The 16,749-nt window shown below is 40.8% G+C and overlaps 2 protein-coding genes across 2 annotated transcripts; both read left to right on the forward strand.

Annotated features, from left to right (window-relative positions):
• The first annotated feature begins 1,790 nt into the window (after window positions 1-1,790).
• On the forward strand, window positions 1,791-11,663 carry rlim (ring finger protein, LIM domain interacting). Its single transcript, XM_083915887.1, has 4 exons — window positions 1,791-1,909; window positions 6,399-6,625; window positions 7,368-7,481; window positions 7,567-11,663. Exons 2-4 carry the CDS (start codon window positions 6,457-6,459, stop codon window positions 9,858-9,860), a joined length of 2,577 nt encoding a protein of 858 aa, XP_083772013.1. The 5' UTR covers window positions 1,791-1,909; window positions 6,399-6,456; the 3' UTR covers window positions 9,861-11,663.
• A 676-nt stretch (window positions 11,664-12,339) lies between these two features.
• Window positions 12,340-14,192, forward strand: glod5 (glyoxalase domain containing 5). The gene is made up of 4 exons (XM_083915699.1): window positions 12,340-12,460; window positions 12,851-13,006; window positions 13,434-13,589; window positions 13,773-14,192. Exons 1-4 carry the CDS (start codon window positions 12,404-12,406, stop codon window positions 13,914-13,916), a joined length of 513 nt encoding a protein of 170 aa, XP_083771825.1. The 5' UTR covers window positions 12,340-12,403; the 3' UTR covers window positions 13,917-14,192.
• Window positions 14,193-16,749: the final 2,557 nt, after the last annotated feature.

Raw genomic sequence — 16,749 nt, forward strand, 5'->3', positions numbered from 1 at the left:
AAGGTCTAGGCCCCTTGACTTTGACTCTGTTATTAGACATGTTTTATGTTTTCACTTCATAGCATTGTAAGTACATTTAGAGTGCCACTGCATTGGCTTTACATCCTTTACAACATAACATATTCTGCCTTGCATGTTTGGAGTTTGATAATACATATCCAAATTTAGTTAAACAGTTAAGAATATTACATATTACATGTACATCATTCTCTTCCAGCTGCCACATATGTTGGAGTTGCTACACTATTTTGTGCACTTAAATAAATTTGATTGGATTATTCATAACTATTATTGATCCAAGTTACTGACAAAATACAGAGTAACAACAGACCTAAGGTATGGCATCGTGTTAGTGACCTACTAATTAGCAAATGTACAATTCTGGCAGAAATTAAACCGGAATGGCAGAATATTTTAGAGAAAATATTTATTTGCAAATAAACTAAACTTACATTTAAAGTAATTATGTAATGTTATTGTCTTCTTGATTTTATAACAGCTAGATTTGGATATGTGACATTTTCTTTGACATTTATAATACTTGTGACAATGTGTGGTAATTATAGCTGTAGACGTGGCCGATCTTAGTACATGATGGACGTAGCATGAGTAGCCTGTGGGGCTTGGCAGGTTCAGTAGTCGCTGCTGGCTGAAGAAGAAGTGGCATGGAGTAGAGATGTGAGTGAGTTTCTATAACACAAGAATATGTGGACTACATACAACACTTCCTTTGGGCAGTATAAACTGTATGCTATAGCCTAATGTGTGTTTTGTACACAGTAGACAACACCACTGGTTGTACATCACCAGAGATTATGACTGAAGGCATGAATGATGCAAAACAGAAACATATGTTATAGTGTTAATACACTTTTCTATTACCATTTAAAAATCCCCATCGGGCATTCTGGCTATAACATTGAACATTTTTAAGCAATTGTCTTTGTTCAACAAAAGAAAAATAAATAAATAAAACACACTATGACTACAAATGGTCAGAATGGGATTCAATATTATTAGATAATTATATAATACAACAATAAAATACATTAGTTGCTTCAAATTGTGATGTAGAGGGCAAATGTAGGGGGTAGGCTTCTATTTTATGAACATATAATAATTGATTTAATTAAAAGCCTTCACATAACGTTATATGTGCCGACCATTTAACACTTTAGATCTTTGTCTTTTATCTCCAGCCTGAATTCTGCAGAAAGTGAGTATTTGCATTTACAACCGCATCGTGACGCTACAGCTGAACACGTTCACACTGTCCAACACAAACATCCCTTTTGCAATGCTCCTCTGGGACGACCGGGATATTTGTGCCCTGCATTCAGTCTTTCAGGCATCCCCACGCACAGCTCACCCGTCTCATTCCCAACGATTGGAGGACGTAAGCGTCAAGGCTAATGAAAGGAGGCTGGGACAAAACAACTGCTTTATATTGAAAAGATTAAATATATGCATTACAATACTAACATGTTTCAGAACTATACACAATGCTGGAAATGTATTTCTAAATGTAGAATTAATAATAATATAAATTCGACTGTACAACATAGAAAAAGGAATGAAGTATAAGAAAAACAAAAAATGATTCTCGCTTAGAGGTACTGAGATTGAGCCTCTCGGCCAGATGCCACTGCGCATGTGTCATACCTCAAAGCGCAGACCTTTTTTTGGTGTTCCAGCCTCCTTCCTTTAGCCTTGCCTGTGCCTACCTGAGAGGTTAAACTCAGGGAAAATATCTCCCTGTCCTCAGTTTCCGGAAGATCATTGTAGCCTTCCTAAAAGAAAGAAAATGGAAACCTGAAATCTCACCGAGCTAAACAGTCAGCGTTTTTGTGAGAATACTAAAGGAACAATTTGGAAGTACGAATACATTCCTGCTAACATCATTGAACAGGTAATAAAACAGCGACTCGTTGACAGACCGCATATTCCCCTTGGTCACCTTTACTTTAGCTTGTTTGCTCTGGTTGTTGAACGTCATCGGTTGACGTCGCTTGCTAGGTTAGCTTGCGGTGATGCTAACGGTAGCTCAGTGTATTCTTAGCGATACCCGTTGTTAATCACAATAAACAAGACTGATATTAAGCCCACGTCCTGTTTCCTAACAGCGCCGTATTTGTGCTAAACAGGTATTTTATCGTCAAAGTAATGAACGGACACTTAGCACGAAGTTACTGGCTAAGGTAGCATAGACGCTAATGTGAAACAGAAGCTAACTAGCCTCAGTGTAGAGAAAGCTCAGCACAACCATCTAAGAAGCTTGTTTTGAGCCGACAACACACATGGTGTCACGCTCACCCTACCAACAGTCGTTCACATTTTGCTTCACAAATTGCTGAAAGAACAGTGGGTCTTCTTTTATAGAGGTTTGTGATTGAAGTTGACAGTGTTGGCAACCGTGTACAATGCTAACGTAAGCTAAGCTAGATGATGCCATTTTGTTTTTATCTCGACTTTGACCAACACACTGCTTTTCCACAGGACTTAAATATACACAAACCATTTAATTTTTCACATTAACTGTAACTATTAAACAGCCACATTTTCCGCGTTTTGATCAGGATTGATATGTTGCACGTTACGATAAAGTAAATTGCTCTGATGGTTAGCGTTAGTGTTGTGTTGATAGCAACTTAACGTGGCAGTTTGCTTTGTGCTGATTGACGATCTGATCGTTTATGGACAATTAAAAGCGACAATCAACGATTCCTTAACTTTATGGATATGATTTGGATTGTGTTTTAAAATATAATGTTTGACAGACATGGACTTTTAAAAATGGAACCACTGTATAGATGGAGGAGACATTGATATTGAGTAGATGTTTTATTAGATTTTTTCAAGTGACATTTTCACACTTTTCTTAGATGTTCATTCATATAACTTTAACTTTATTGCTTTCAGAAAGCTTAAAGGTTGGATTATTTAAAGTGATCAAGACAATTATTCAAAGTCTTTAAATTGGAAATTAAAGTAAAAACATCAATCATTTTAAAAATGCCTAGCAAAGAATTAATTATTTAATAATAGATTGGACAACACAGGTGAGACAACAACATCGATGTTGACGTCTGCTTCCTCTATGCGAGCCACCACTGTCATTTCTCTGCTATGTCACATCTATAATACCCCGCCCGGCGGTCCTGGTTGGCCTGACCATTTTAATGCGGACCCTGAAATCACTTTCCTATGGAGCAAATCCAGATGGTTAAGTGGAGCTAGGTGGAGTCAAGACGGAAGCAAGGCGGAAAGAAAGTCTGGCGAGAGTCAGGTTAGCCACCCCTGGATCGTATCGACTATCGACCAAACCCCTTGGTAGGCCGCTGGCCTGGGCTTTGACGTCAATTGATGTAGTGGCCAAACTGTGGAATTTTCTGTTTTCGTGCATGAGGTGATGGTGCCCAAAAATATTTTTTTCCCCATTGACTTACATCGTGAAACAAACCTCTGTAAAGCACTGAATAATTTAGTTTTGAGAGTAACAACCCCCGCGTAATGACTCGTTTCACTGTCAGATTTTGATCCATGCTGTCCGATTACATTTGGAAAGTCGAAGAATCCTGTTCAGCTGGCAGAAGTCTGGTTTGCTTGCTCTATGGGCCCCCGCATTATAAAGGCGGTGCTGAAGATCTGGGTAAATTTATACTTGAAAGCCAAACTTTTTTGCGCCACTAAGCAACGTTCATAGTGGCCCTGTCTCAAACTATGTATTAAGTTCTCTCCATTCAATCCACAGTCTTTAGTAACAATGATTGGGCGATATCAAAATAGAAACTATTACCCTATTTTGTAACCCGTCATTGTAAACCATGCAAACATTAATGTAACTGTGTCCTCATTTCGGACATCCTTCGCTGCTATTGGCCACATCTGGTCCGATGAACTTTCCAGTCTTTTCGTGGGGATTGTATTTGATGATCGCCACTGAAGTGTAAGTGATTTATTCATGTTTAATAGTCTACATGCCAAATGTCCTATGTATACATGGATATATACTTGTCTAATTACTACAGTTACTTTGATGAGATAAAGCAGTGAGAAGTCGTGCTTGGGTGACGGTTGGGCTGTATTTTCACAGTGCTGCCTAAACAATGCAATCGTGCGCATTTCATAGCTAGATTTATCACAGTTTTGTTTTGCCAATGAAAATGTAGGATCACGTGTGACATAATTTACAGTGAATGGGAGGGAGGCAGGAAAGTTGGGCCATGTCTGAAAAAAAGCTGTGACCACAGGAAAGACAAATGCAAATGCAGCAGGTTTATTTCCCATCTCTGAAACACTTAAATGACTCTCTGTCCTCCTAAAGTTTCATCCTTGAAATGCCCAAGCTCTCTCTGATGGCTGTGAGGGTCATTCCTTTGGCCTTCATCTGGACAACCTGCTGTCTCAGGGTTTCACTCACCTTAGAGCAGCTTAACATCTTGCAAAGTAACCAGGAGAGCTGCCAGATATACAGGATTTGTCCAACAATTTATTAAATTGTCACCAGGTGCCAGATAAACACCAATAACTGAGGCTTCTGAAAGTGTTCTCTAACTTTACTCACTTTTTTTTTCTTCACAAAATAAAGGTTTTTGTTAAAGTGCCTTGTTATTTAAAAAAAACAAAAAAAAACATGCTAGCTCAGCAGTGTCATAGTCACAACTAATACTCTATCAAATTCTGGACGATTAAAAATAACAGTATTTCAGAAAAAAATCAAGTATTTATAATTTGTTCTCTAATTTTGATCTCCAGTGTAGTGTCTGTGCATGTTAATCTTGCAATTTATAGTGTTTTTTGATCTTATTCAAGAAATCAGTTGGGCCTTAAACATAATTTGGAATTTTATTTCTGACAGAAAAAATGTTTTTGCATTTCCAGATGCCTAACATCTGTCAAATTAAGAGGAGGTCAGGAAGACTAGAAAATGGATTCAAGAGTCCTAGCAGCGAAAGCAGCCGGTTAGCTGCACCACAGTCAGCCAAGCAGTTTGGTATCCTGAAGTCCAGTTCAGATTGGTGTCGTGAGTCCAGTTTAACAACTGACACAAAGGGCTGTTTTTTTTGTGCATTTTGAGCTGCACCTGATTACTTTTGGGGTTATTGGTGTCTTGATGTTTAATTTTGTTTATTTATCTATGCATTTTTTGTCGAGTGTTATTATTAAAAATGCTATCACTGAATAAACCATCCCTTCCATTATTTGCTCTAGTCATTTGTCTTTTTTTTTTTTTTTTAAAGTACAATATTGGGGATAAGTACCTGATTTGGACGCTTGCTCCTTTTTTTTGCTTTGAAATTGTCCATCTAACTATGATGTGCTACTACAAGTGGCTCATGCAACACGCTCATAAAGTTGTTGATTCTTTTGAAAAGAGATAACCGTGCTGGACTGTCCCATAATCGAATTTGCCAGATGTCGTTGGATGGGTAGTTGATTCATCTAAATGCTAGATAGCTAGAGCACCCCACCGTCCCTGTGGGAGACTTTGCCCAGAAGAGAGCTGACGGCAGGTCCATGAAATACAGACGGCTGAGTTGCTAATTCCCCCATGTTTTACACTGGTTAACGAAAATGAGCCAAAAAAGTGACCACTCATCAGGCAATAGCAGTGTGCCTTACTATGTTGTGACAAGAGCGTGCAGAGGAAGCATTAAAGGAGCTGTACTCAACATACAGAACATTTATATAGTAACCTAAAAATATTTGCTTTGTAAAGATATAGTTGAGTAACGGTGTTCTGAGCAGAGAAGTAAGTCACTCTCCCTCAGTGTTGTAATCTGAGTTTTTGTGTGCAGGTGTTTGTGAAAAAAACAGCTCTAGTTCCCATATTGGTGAACGGTCTGTGAGAGCGTTGTGGAGGCAATCCCTGCCCATGTGTTTTTTTTCTTCAGTACCAGTAATTACCTACACAAATATAATCTAATTTGGTTGGAAACATTTCATTTGAATAAAATAACATAACGTGAATTTACGCTACAAAGCATAGTATGAATGGAACTAAATTATAACCTTGTCCATGAACGTTATTTGTTGCATGCAAGGTTATTGTGAAGGATGGAAGTGCGGCCCTGGGTTTGTTGACATCATTGATGTTCATGTCAGACCCATGAACAACTTCACATTAAAACAATATTTGGAGAGAAAGGTAAGAAGTGAGACATTAGTTTTACGCCATTAAATGAACCAAATACATTTATCAATTAAAGTAGTTAAAGGGAATTTTTGTAACATGCCAAAAAGTGTTGGAATGTCGACACCGTTCCGTTGATGGGTCGATATTGAAATACTTAAAAATGTGACATAAGACATTTCATGAGCCTTTGGTGAATATTCTTATTGAGTATTTTTGTTATATGTAAATTCAATAAACTATACATTTTTTTTTTGTCTTGCAGCAGCTGGGTCTGGCTGAATATTGGAGAGCATCCCTCAACCTCCCTCCCTTCTGAATCAATGGAGGGGTCTGACAGTTTAGAGCAGAATGGCAGTGACCAACCAGAGTCACAGCGCAGAAGGCAACTGGACCGCCTGGACAGGGAGGAGGCCTTCTACCAGTTTGTCAACAATCTCAGTGATGAGGACTATCGTCTCATGAGAGACAACAATCTTTTGGGCACACCAGGTAATAAACCTTTAATTACGCTAGTCTTTAGTCTTGTGACTGTAATCTGTGACTGGGAATGTTGATGTTTGTATAATACTAAGCGATCGAAAGATGGGGCTGGGTATCACTATTCTGTATATTCCAGGTTCCACACCGAGTTTGCATGTTCTCCCCGTGTCGGCGTGGGTTTTCTCCAGCTCCCTCCCATAGTCCAAAGAGTCTGTCTGCATATGCCAAGCCCCATGGTAGTCAGGCGACGTTTCCAGGGTGTACTCTGCCTCTCGCCCAATGTCAGCTGGGATCCTGCCCCCCTGCAACCCTGACTGGGATAAGCGGTTACAGATAATAGATGGATGGATTATTATTATTTTTATGATTGAATCAATACCCCGTTGTTGACTTGAAACCTTTATTTACACATTGTGGCAGGTGCTTCACATCAAAAGTCATCCAGCAGTTATTTTTGTTTTCACCATGTACAACTATTGTGCAACATAGTACACGGTTTATTTTTTCCACTTTGGTTTACTACCTGTCAGATATGTAGCTGTTGTAATGTGTCGCTTTGCTGACATCTCCTCTTTCTATGCATTCAATCAGAAAATGTAGGGAGTGAATCTTCCAATCTTTTTTGTCATAGCCACATGCCATGTTTTTCTCCCAGCTACAGCACTTAATAACCTTCACGGAATGCATGGATTGGCAAAAAAAAAAGCATTTTTCTCTTTTGGTGACACTTGTTTTGTAATGTCTCTTTCAGGAGAGGTGACAGAGGATGAGTTGTTAAGTAGACTTCAGCAAATCAAGGATGGTCCAGAACAGCAGAATAACAGTACCAGTGCCCCCACTACTGAAAGTGGAGAAGAACCAGTTGGTAAGTATGCTGTTTTTATTTGTTTGTTAATTTACTGTAAATATTCAGATATGACTTGTAACTTAACTCTTTTTTTTATTTTCAGAACCACCGGAAAACTCTGAGGATCCTGCCAATGGGGATAGTCTCTTAGACTGGCTAAACACAGTGAGGCGCACCGGCAACACAACCAGAACTGGTCATCGTGGAAACCAGTCGTGGCGGGCCGTAAGCCAAACCAACCCAAACAGTGGCGATTTTCGCTTCAGCCTGGAAATCAGTGTGAATCGTAACCTGGCTGAACAGCAGGCGGCTGCTGAGGGGGAGCAGGAGTCCCCACATGAGTCTCCACAGGAATCTCCACAGCAGTCTCCAGAGGAGCCTCCAGAGGGTCAAGAAGTGATGGCAGATGCTGAACCGCTGGTGGCAGATGCTGAACCGCTGGTGACAGATGCTGAACCGCTGGTGACAGATGCTGAACCGCTGGTGACAGATGCTGAACCGCTGGTGACAGATGCTGAACCGCTGGTGACAGATGCTGAACCGCTGGTGACAGATGCTGAACCGCTGGTGACAGATGCTGAACCGCTGGTGACAGATGCTGAACCCCTGGTGGCAGATGCTGAACCCCTGGTGGCAGATGCTGAACCCCTGGTGGCAGATGCTGAACCCCTGGTGGCAGATGCTGAACCCCTGGTGGCAGATGCTGAACCCCTGGTGGCAGATGCTGAACCGCTGGTGGCAGATGCTGAGCCCCTGGTGGCAGATGCTGAACCCCTGGTGGCAGATGCTGAACCGCTGGTGGCAGATGCTGAGCCCCTGGTGGCAGATGCTGAGCCCCTGGTGGCAGATGCTGAGCCCCTGGTGGCAGATGCTGAACCCCTGGTGGCAGATGCTGAACCCCTGGTGGCAGATGCTGAACCGCTGGTGGCAGATGCTGAACCGCTGGTGGCAGATGCTGAACCGCTGGTGGCAGATGCTGAACCCCTGGTGGCAAATGTTGAACCGCTGGTCGCAAATGCTGAACCACCGGTGCCCATGGAGACAGAAGTTGTTGAGGAATTGGCTGTTATAGTGGAGCCAGAACCAGAGCCTGAACTAGAAGAAGTAGTTTCACAAGAGATTTTAGGAGAACCTCCCAGCTCACCTGCTGCCCTGCTTGTACAACCCCCGCTTTCCCCTTCTCCACGAAGAGGACAAAGGAGAGCCCGCAGTCGCAGCCCAGAACCACGCAGGACTAGGGCCCGTACTGCCAGGAGCCGCTCCCCTTTCAACCTTGATCAGCTGGATGGTCTCCCTAATCCACGTCATGCTCACAGCTCTCAAGGCCTCCCCTCTGCCACCATTCCCCCTCCTGTGCCTCAAGTGGAGGGCAGTTCTCGGACTCGACAACATGTTCTTTCTAGGCAAAGCACTGCTGACCATGATGTTCAGCCATCTAGGGCTGGCACAGAAACGGTCCCAGAGGCCCAAAATGTGGGATCTCAAGAAGGAGAAGCTGCTGGGGGGGAAGGGGGCGCAGCAGGGCGCCGTCCCCCTACTATTATGCTTGATCTCCAGGTGCGTCGTGTGCGTCCAGGCGAATATCGCCAAAGAGACAGCATTGCTAGCCGTACTCGCTCGCGCTCCCAGAACTCAAACAACACATTTCTTTATGAGAGTGAGCGTGGAGGGTTTCGTAGGACTTTTTCACGCTCTGAGCGGGCTGGTGTGAGGACCTACGTCAGCACCATTCGCATCCCTATCAGAAGAATCTCTGATGCAGGTTTGGGAGAGGCAACATCAATGGCTCTCCAATCTATGATTAGGCAGATTATGACTGGTTTTGGTGAACTTGGCTACCTCATGGATTCAGACTCTGATTCTTCCGATTCAAACCGTGGCGCCAACACACCTGCGGATCTGGCTGAAGCCCTCAACAACCCGGATGCTACTCCTGCTGCTGCTCCTGTTGCTGATGTTGAAGAACCACCTGTGGCTCCAGGAGTGAGAGCAAGGACAGCTGAGACTGATATTGAGGAGGGCCTTGCCACTGTTCCACCTGCCTCTGGTGGCAGAGCTCGGCCTAGACCACCTATCAGCCTAGAGGAGCCCAGCTCGCTGCCCTTCCTGCGGCTTGCTCACTTCTTCCTCCTAAATGATGACGATGAGGACCAGCCCCAAGGGCTGACCAAAGAGCAGATTGACAACCTCTCAATGCGCAACTTTGGTGAGAGTGATGCCTTGAAGACTTGCAGTGTCTGCATAACAGAATATGCAGAAGGTAACAAGCTACGTAAGCTGCCCTGCTCTCATGAGTACCATGTGCACTGCATTGATCGCTGGCTATCCGAAAACTCCACATGCCCTATCTGCCGCAGGGCTGTCTTGGTATCGGCCAACCGAGAGAGTGTGGTGTAGCATAAAAAAGACTGCAGGCCTTTTGTCTCAACCTAAGTAATCTAGTATCCCAAGTCCATAAGAGGCTTTGAGGAAATTTGTCTCCACTGTTGAAATGTATTTCCTTCATACCATTTGTGAGTTTGATCTTAATGCAGTCACAGGTTTGATTTGGGGTGCTCCATACAGTGACATCGGGACATATTTTGTCTCTAGCAAGACATTTATTATTGCAGTCCAAAGTTAGGCACAAGCAATGCATGCTGTTTGAATCAACCTGTAGTGACCAAGCAGTTTGTTGCATTGCCTTAAGCCATGCACACAAGCAGACTGGTATCTCTAAAGAATCCCCTAGTTATAAATGCTGCACACCTGCAGGTAGTTCAGGGACATCTGCTATTTTGTATTAACTCCTAAACGGCGCCTTATATACCGGAAGTTGGGTATGGGTACAGTTCTTAGTTACACCAGTTCAAAGTATTAGCTGTAAATAAGCTTGTAAAAATAATTTTGAATCATACTTTGTATCAGTGAATTGGTTTTCAAATTGTAAATTATCACATATGAAGATTAGGTTCCTGTTGGCTATAATTACACTATCAGAGCATCCCTAAATTTGCTGTTCAACAAATGGGTGATATAAGTGTACACAACAGAATTTAGAGATTGTGACATTAAGGACATCAATTGTTTTGCCATTAACATGTGACTTGTATTCTCCCCTCTTTTGTTCGCCTGAAAGAATCAAAATACAGTTTTGGAGTGGCATATACCATGAAAACTCTGTGATGAATTGGTTAAAAAAATATGCTGTGCAGACATAAGGGAAAGATAAATTCAACTAGGCTATTTTTGCAAAGTGTGTGTAACTTTATTTTGGAATCATATAACATCTTTATGTTCTTGATCATTAAGAATGTTTGAGTAGTATCCATACCAGAAATTAGGGATGTCTCAATATTGGTAGTAGGTTTTGGGTTGGTATCAAGTTGTTGGTATGTGAACAACTTCAAAAATACTATACTGACAGGCATGACATAAAAAAAAAATTGAGTATACTTGCTTTTGCCCCACATGTACAATTTTGTTCTGTCATCAATTAGCTACTAGTGTGATTCTTATTTTTTCCACTAACATAATGGATTGTCTTTTAATTATTGACTCATGAATTACATTTTCTAAGATGGTGTTGGCATATATTGAAATAACCAGAAATGAGCATAAAATTAAGTGTCAATTTATGCCAGAATAGATCTCTTTACCTGGAGGTCCACCTCAATATACAAGTGACCACTTAAGTTATTAATCCAAAGGTTTGACTCTCAGATATTTACCAAGTCAGTCATTGTCCTTCTGTCTTTATTGAGGCTCCAGTAGAAATCCACAATGCTCGCCCTCTGTTTCCTCCTTCTGACCCATGAGCAGATGCTCCATATCGGTGTGCAATACATGCTAAAGTGAAAGTAGGGAAACACGAACCATGATATAAATATATGCTATTGTTAAAAAACTGTTGTTAAATGACTAAAATCTTAAATGAAGACTTATTACCTTTTTAAAATGTCTTGAAGTTATTTTATTTCATTTAGAAGTTCTGTAGGTTTTAATAGCACTGTTGATGAACAAGAACACTGGCTAAAGGAAGAAAAGGGCATCACAAATAATGCCACCCTGTCATGTTTCTTGTTCCACTGTTTGATGTCTTTGCCACAATTATTTACTTCCCTTTGTGGGGCATAAAACTTTGAATGCAAGACGTTGTCATTGTTGAATACCATAAACATGTAAATTCAATGTATGTTCCCTCTTAGGCCATTCATTAGTTTCGGCCTTGTTCTGTGTCACCCAGTGCAGTATGTTAACTGGGTGTTAAATGAAACTAACCGCTGAATTAAACAAGTTGTTATGCTACAAAATGCATTGTGGGTATGCATTCTGTACACTCACTGTCCTGTTGGGTAATTTCATTCTGCATTCAGGTGCTCACATTATTAGTTATTACTTCTTACTTGTATATTAAACAGTCTGACTGTGAATTGATATTTTTCTATTACCAGTTCATATTTGGGTTATTAAAAATGCCATTTATGATCATTTAAAGCTGATCATAATGACTTTGAATGTTGATATGAATACACAGGTAGAAGATGGTTGGTATTTACTTCCCATCACTGTCATAAGTATTAAAGCTCACACCCATTGGGCTATTTGTCACATTATAAATGCATGTAAACAGTTGTGATGCAATTGGCCACTGACGCTTGCAGAGATTGTAGAGGAGATTACAGCACTCCCTACTGGAAGGATTGGAGAATAGCCCTATTCATCTGACACTTTTCCTGTAAAACAATTGCCTTCATGAATCAAGAGTTTGATATTTGCTAAAAAAAAAAAAAACATCCGACATAGATGAAGTCTGGTATATGGAAAAGTTTGCATGTCTTGTTTGTTGCCTCCCTGTAATATACTTCTATGACAAATATAAAGCGTTACAGCTATGGTTCACACTCCAGTCCAGGTGGAAAAACAAGGAAGTAGCCTACCGGTGTCAGTCTACAGCGAGTATGGCGCTCCGGGCAGTTGGCTATGCTGTGTTGCACCTCCGGAAGAACAGTTTTAAGGTAAATGATATCATTATCGGCCAATATAGCTATCATTATCCCTTTTCACTCGACTCCCACTGTGTATGGACTGTAGAAATGACATTTAGACTTTGCTCTAGGGAAACAGTTGTTACGGTTAGGCCAAAAGCTAAATTACCCACTGGGTTGGGGGAAACCCCGTGGCTTCATATAATATAACGCTTACCCCGATTACATTCGCTATTATCCAAGTTGTTGCTAGGCTACATAAACGAAATATTCTTTTGCTATGGTTATATACTAGAATTCCACCTTCCTGATCCCACCATTCAGCCACGCGGCGGTGCTGTTGCTGCTGAATTACAATGCAACACTCTCTGTCCATGTTGTCATTTTTTATATACCCATAATCGGTCTTATCTCTTCCAGACTGTCTCAAACCAAGCATTTGGAGCCGTCAGATTCAAAGGGACGTGTCCAGTTGAAGTGAGCCGCCTGGATCATTTGGTTCTGACCGTGAAAAGCGTGCCAGACACCATCAAGTTTTATACTTCGGTGCTTGGCATGGAGGTCATCACTTTCAAGGTATGCGAGGTGCTTTGAAGGCTACATTAAATGTATTCTCGCTATTACTAGGCCATTGCTGTCATTAAATTATTTATATTATTAGTAGTATTTGTCGTAGTAGTAAGATTATTTGTCAGTAATAGTATCATACATGTTTGTACACAAATACATTTCCTTTTGGTTTGAGTGAACATCCACTAGATGGCAGGCTTTAATAGTATGTCAGCTGATAGCATCTGTCCAGCTGTCAGCTATGAGGGACCTTGAGCTCAGACACTACTCAAATCAAATCAAATCAGCTTTGTTTGTATAGCACCTTTCATACATAGAAAATACAACTCAAAGTGCTTTACATTAAAATAAAATAAAACCATCCCCCTTGAAATCCCAACTCCTCCGAACTCCTTTTCAACACCCGCACATGCTATCTCTCTTTATTTTCAAGGGAAACCGTAAGGCTCTAGGTTTTGGGCAGCAGAAGTTTAACCTTCACCAGCTGGGTCAGGAGTTTGAGCCCAAAGCCAAGCTTCCGACCGCAGGCTCCGCAGACCTGTGCCTCATCACCAAAACCTCCCTGGCTGCAGTAGCTGCACATCTGAAGGTTGTTCACCTGTTTCCTACAGACTCTCTTGATTAATAATGTCAGTCTTAATCATGTAAGGTGCTTCCTCTTAAAACCACTTGACCTCTACTCAGGTTTCCTGTCACATTTTATTATAATTTTGCGATTTAGGTGCCACTGAAATGCTCAGTGTCAGTTTCTGTTGTCTCTTTTTCTCTGCAGGTTTGTGGGGTCGAGATAGAGGAGGGTCCAGTGGAGAGGACCGGAGCTGTGGGGACCATCACCTCTCTTTACTTCAGAGATCCAGACCATAATCTCATTGAAGTGTCAAACTATAACCAGTCAACATCTGATGGATCTTCTTGAGACTTTTTTTTGCCTTGTTTGTGAATGCATCCAACACTGTCAAATTAATGTAATTCAAACAACATAATGCACTTTTTTAAGACCAGTTAATGTCAGTCGGCTGCCCTGAAACACTGTTCCCGTGTAGCTCTGCTGACCAGTGCTTACTATTTTAATCATTTGTAGAAAAGGCTGTTTTCACTCCGAATTCAAAATGAAAAGTGAAAACACATGAAGATTTACTTATGTTGTGAAGTACCATTCATGTTTCAGGAGAAAATAAAAGGTATACTGTGTTCCCAATACTTTGTCATTTCTCCTTTGCTTAACACAGTGTAAAAAAATATTTATTGTTGCAGTATTTCCATCTAATTGCATTTAATAGACTTTTTCACATCAAATAATTAGCCCATTTGAATAGAGAAAACACTCATCAGGTTAATAGTGAAAAAAGAAAGCCAGAAACATCAATTCATTAAAATACAATTTTCCAATTAATGCTACGAAGACAGTTAAAAAATATCTAATTCTCACTTGGTTATGTTGTGTTAGAGACATTGAGATTATTGTTTTATACAACATACTCTACAGCATACAGATGAGAGGGTCAGGTAAAATTTGAAATACACTATAGACTACATTTTTCACTCATTTACTTTATATACTGTTGTGGAAATGGATTTCCTCAATAAAAGATTAACAAACAGAATCAGCTTTTTCTCCGTGGTTTATTTTGACAAAGTATTAGCCTCTGCAGATAAAAATACGTTCACCCCTGCGTCCTCTCAAAGCCCAGAGTCTAGCAGGAATGACCCCGATCCAACCGGGGCCCGGCCTTTTAGAGGAAGAGTCAGAATGAGCTACGCCTTGGTTGGGGGATGTTTTTAGACCAAACAAAACCTGCCTCAGACATTACAATTCTGAACATTCTGAACCTCTCTCATCACAAGGTCTCTAACACAGAGTACAGATGCACAAATATGTCATCATACCATCATGAGGCAGCTATTTGTGTTATCCATTAAGAAGGTTAGACAGAGGAGACACTGAACTGCGTCAACTCTTCAACGATTGTTGTATAGAAACTCCACCTAGGTCACAGCTCTAGGTGTAGAGCTTCTTTAGATGTGTGAATCTATACTATGGCCTTGTTTGATGTAAAAGTGGAGAGAATGAGGAAAGTGTAAGTAATGTGTATTGTGGTAGTATTCCTCAATGTGTCCCAATACAAAATGTGTTTAATTATGATTCACTTGACACACACATGAGAGGGTATTTTTAGCTAAAATGTTTCCATATGATAAAGCACTGCAGGGAGTGTCTTCAGCATAGAATATCCATCTGATGTGTGTCATAATTCATTGACAATTTGGTTCCTTATTAATCAAAATGACACCAGTCAGGCATTAGTTCCTTTGCAGGCCTACTTGGGAACAACATCAAAGAGGTCAAATCTCCGGCAAACCAAGTCCACAATTCGAAATGCGTCAGTTTTTTACAATAAAGTTGTTTTATAAACGTTGCTGGAGTTTTGACCTCTTTAGACACATTTCCCCTCTCCATGCACTTTGAGAGTAGATGGAGTTGTGCTAGAATACCCCGCTGTGTTTCTGTCAGAAGACTTTGACCTTGAGTTCATGTGTTTACAGTAAAACACAACTAAGACTGCGTGTTCAGATCATCTTTCCGAATGATAAAACAGCACTAATATAACTGATATCATTTTCTTCATTGGTGTTACCTGTATTCATCCAGTGCTGTATTTCCATTTTGTTTTTTAAAAAGGAACAAAACTTGGGTCAAAGGGTTTTGAACCTACACATTTTGTTCTTAAGCTTCCTGCTTTGCAGAACACAACATAATGAGTGGTTGCAACCTAACCCGTGGACCCTTATGGAAAGATGCTTTTTTTTTAATTCCATTCCCTCGCTAAGGAAGCAAAAGGTGTCTGCTGTGGATGCTGAGAACATTGTGCTGACCTTTTTTATTTATCTAAAAGCTGTGGAAAATAGTCGAACAATTCCTGCTTTCACACAATTACCCCTTTTTAACAGAGCGTAACAGTTGGAAAATCCACTAATAGCAAAAGGTCCCCCACATTATTTAATATGTACACATTTGCACAGTCTTATACAGTTAGTTGAATGTCATCTGCTGATATGCAGCTCCAACAATAATTAACCTCTTTTTTCCTGCTGCTCCTAATCGTGTGTCCATCATTTCAAAATGTCATAGAACTTTATTTAGTTTTATTGAGCCTCGACATTTCATAATGATTAATGGATAAATCAGCTTGAAATGCAGAGAAAAGTGTATAAACTGATGCACAACACAAAACATTGGGTCGCCCTCTCTCGCAGAGACCTAAGTTAATAATTTAGAACAGTAAATTACTTTAATTTCTTACTAAATTTGTCAGACAGAATGTTCTTCTGCGGTATTCTGAACCATGTGAGGCTGCTTTTAGACTCTGTTCAGAAATCACTTTAATAATAGACTTAATGTGGCCTTCTGCTTTATTACTCTCTTAATCCTTATTCAGACTTTGCCAAGCACTTCCTCGTAGGTTCAGCTGGGCCATCACACACAGGACAGACGTGTTGCCGCGTATCTCCAGGTCCATTTCCTCCTCTCTACACTTATTATCCTACAGCACTGGAATGAGGGAAACAGCCCTCTTTTCCCCGCACCGTGCCATAACCGCCCGTTTTTGTTTGCTTACACTTGAGGATGAAAGGACCTTTATGGGACTTTTGCATGCATATCAGTTACTTGCTGACATTTTTTTTTACTCTGCAAATTTGCTTGTTTTAACTGAAGGACACACAGATGTAAATCCTGAAAATGAACCCAG

This window comes from Echiichthys vipera (genome assembly GCF_963691815.1).
Source record: "Echiichthys vipera genome assembly, chromosome: 6".
Classification (NCBI taxonomy): Eukaryota; Metazoa; Chordata; class Actinopteri; order Perciformes; family Trachinidae; genus Echiichthys; species Echiichthys vipera.

Excerpts from the sequence above, each read along its gene's own strand:
- glod5 (XM_083915699.1), top strand. The coding sequence starts at position 12,404 with ATGGCGCTCCGGGCAGTTGGCTATGCTGTGTTGCACCTCCGGAAGAAC. Across the intron at positions 12,461-12,850 it reads TCCGGAAGAACAGTTTTAAG|ACTGTCTCAAACCAAGCATT; the intron begins GTAAATGATATC and ends TATCTCTTCCAG. Across the intron at positions 13,590-13,772 it reads CAGTAGCTGCACATCTGAAG|GTTTGTGGGGTCGAGATAGA; the intron begins GTTGTTCACCTG and ends TTTTCTCTGCAG.
- rlim (XM_083915887.1), top strand. The coding sequence starts at position 6,457 with ATGGAGGGGTCTGACAGTTTAGAGCAGAATGGCAGTGACCAACCAGAG. Across the intron at positions 6,626-7,367 it reads CAATCTTTTGGGCACACCAG|GAGAGGTGACAGAGGATGAG; the intron begins GTAATAAACCTT and ends TGTCTCTTTCAG. Across the intron at positions 7,482-7,566 it reads AAGTGGAGAAGAACCAGTTG|AACCACCGGAAAACTCTGAG; the intron begins GTAAGTATGCTG and ends TTTTATTTTCAG.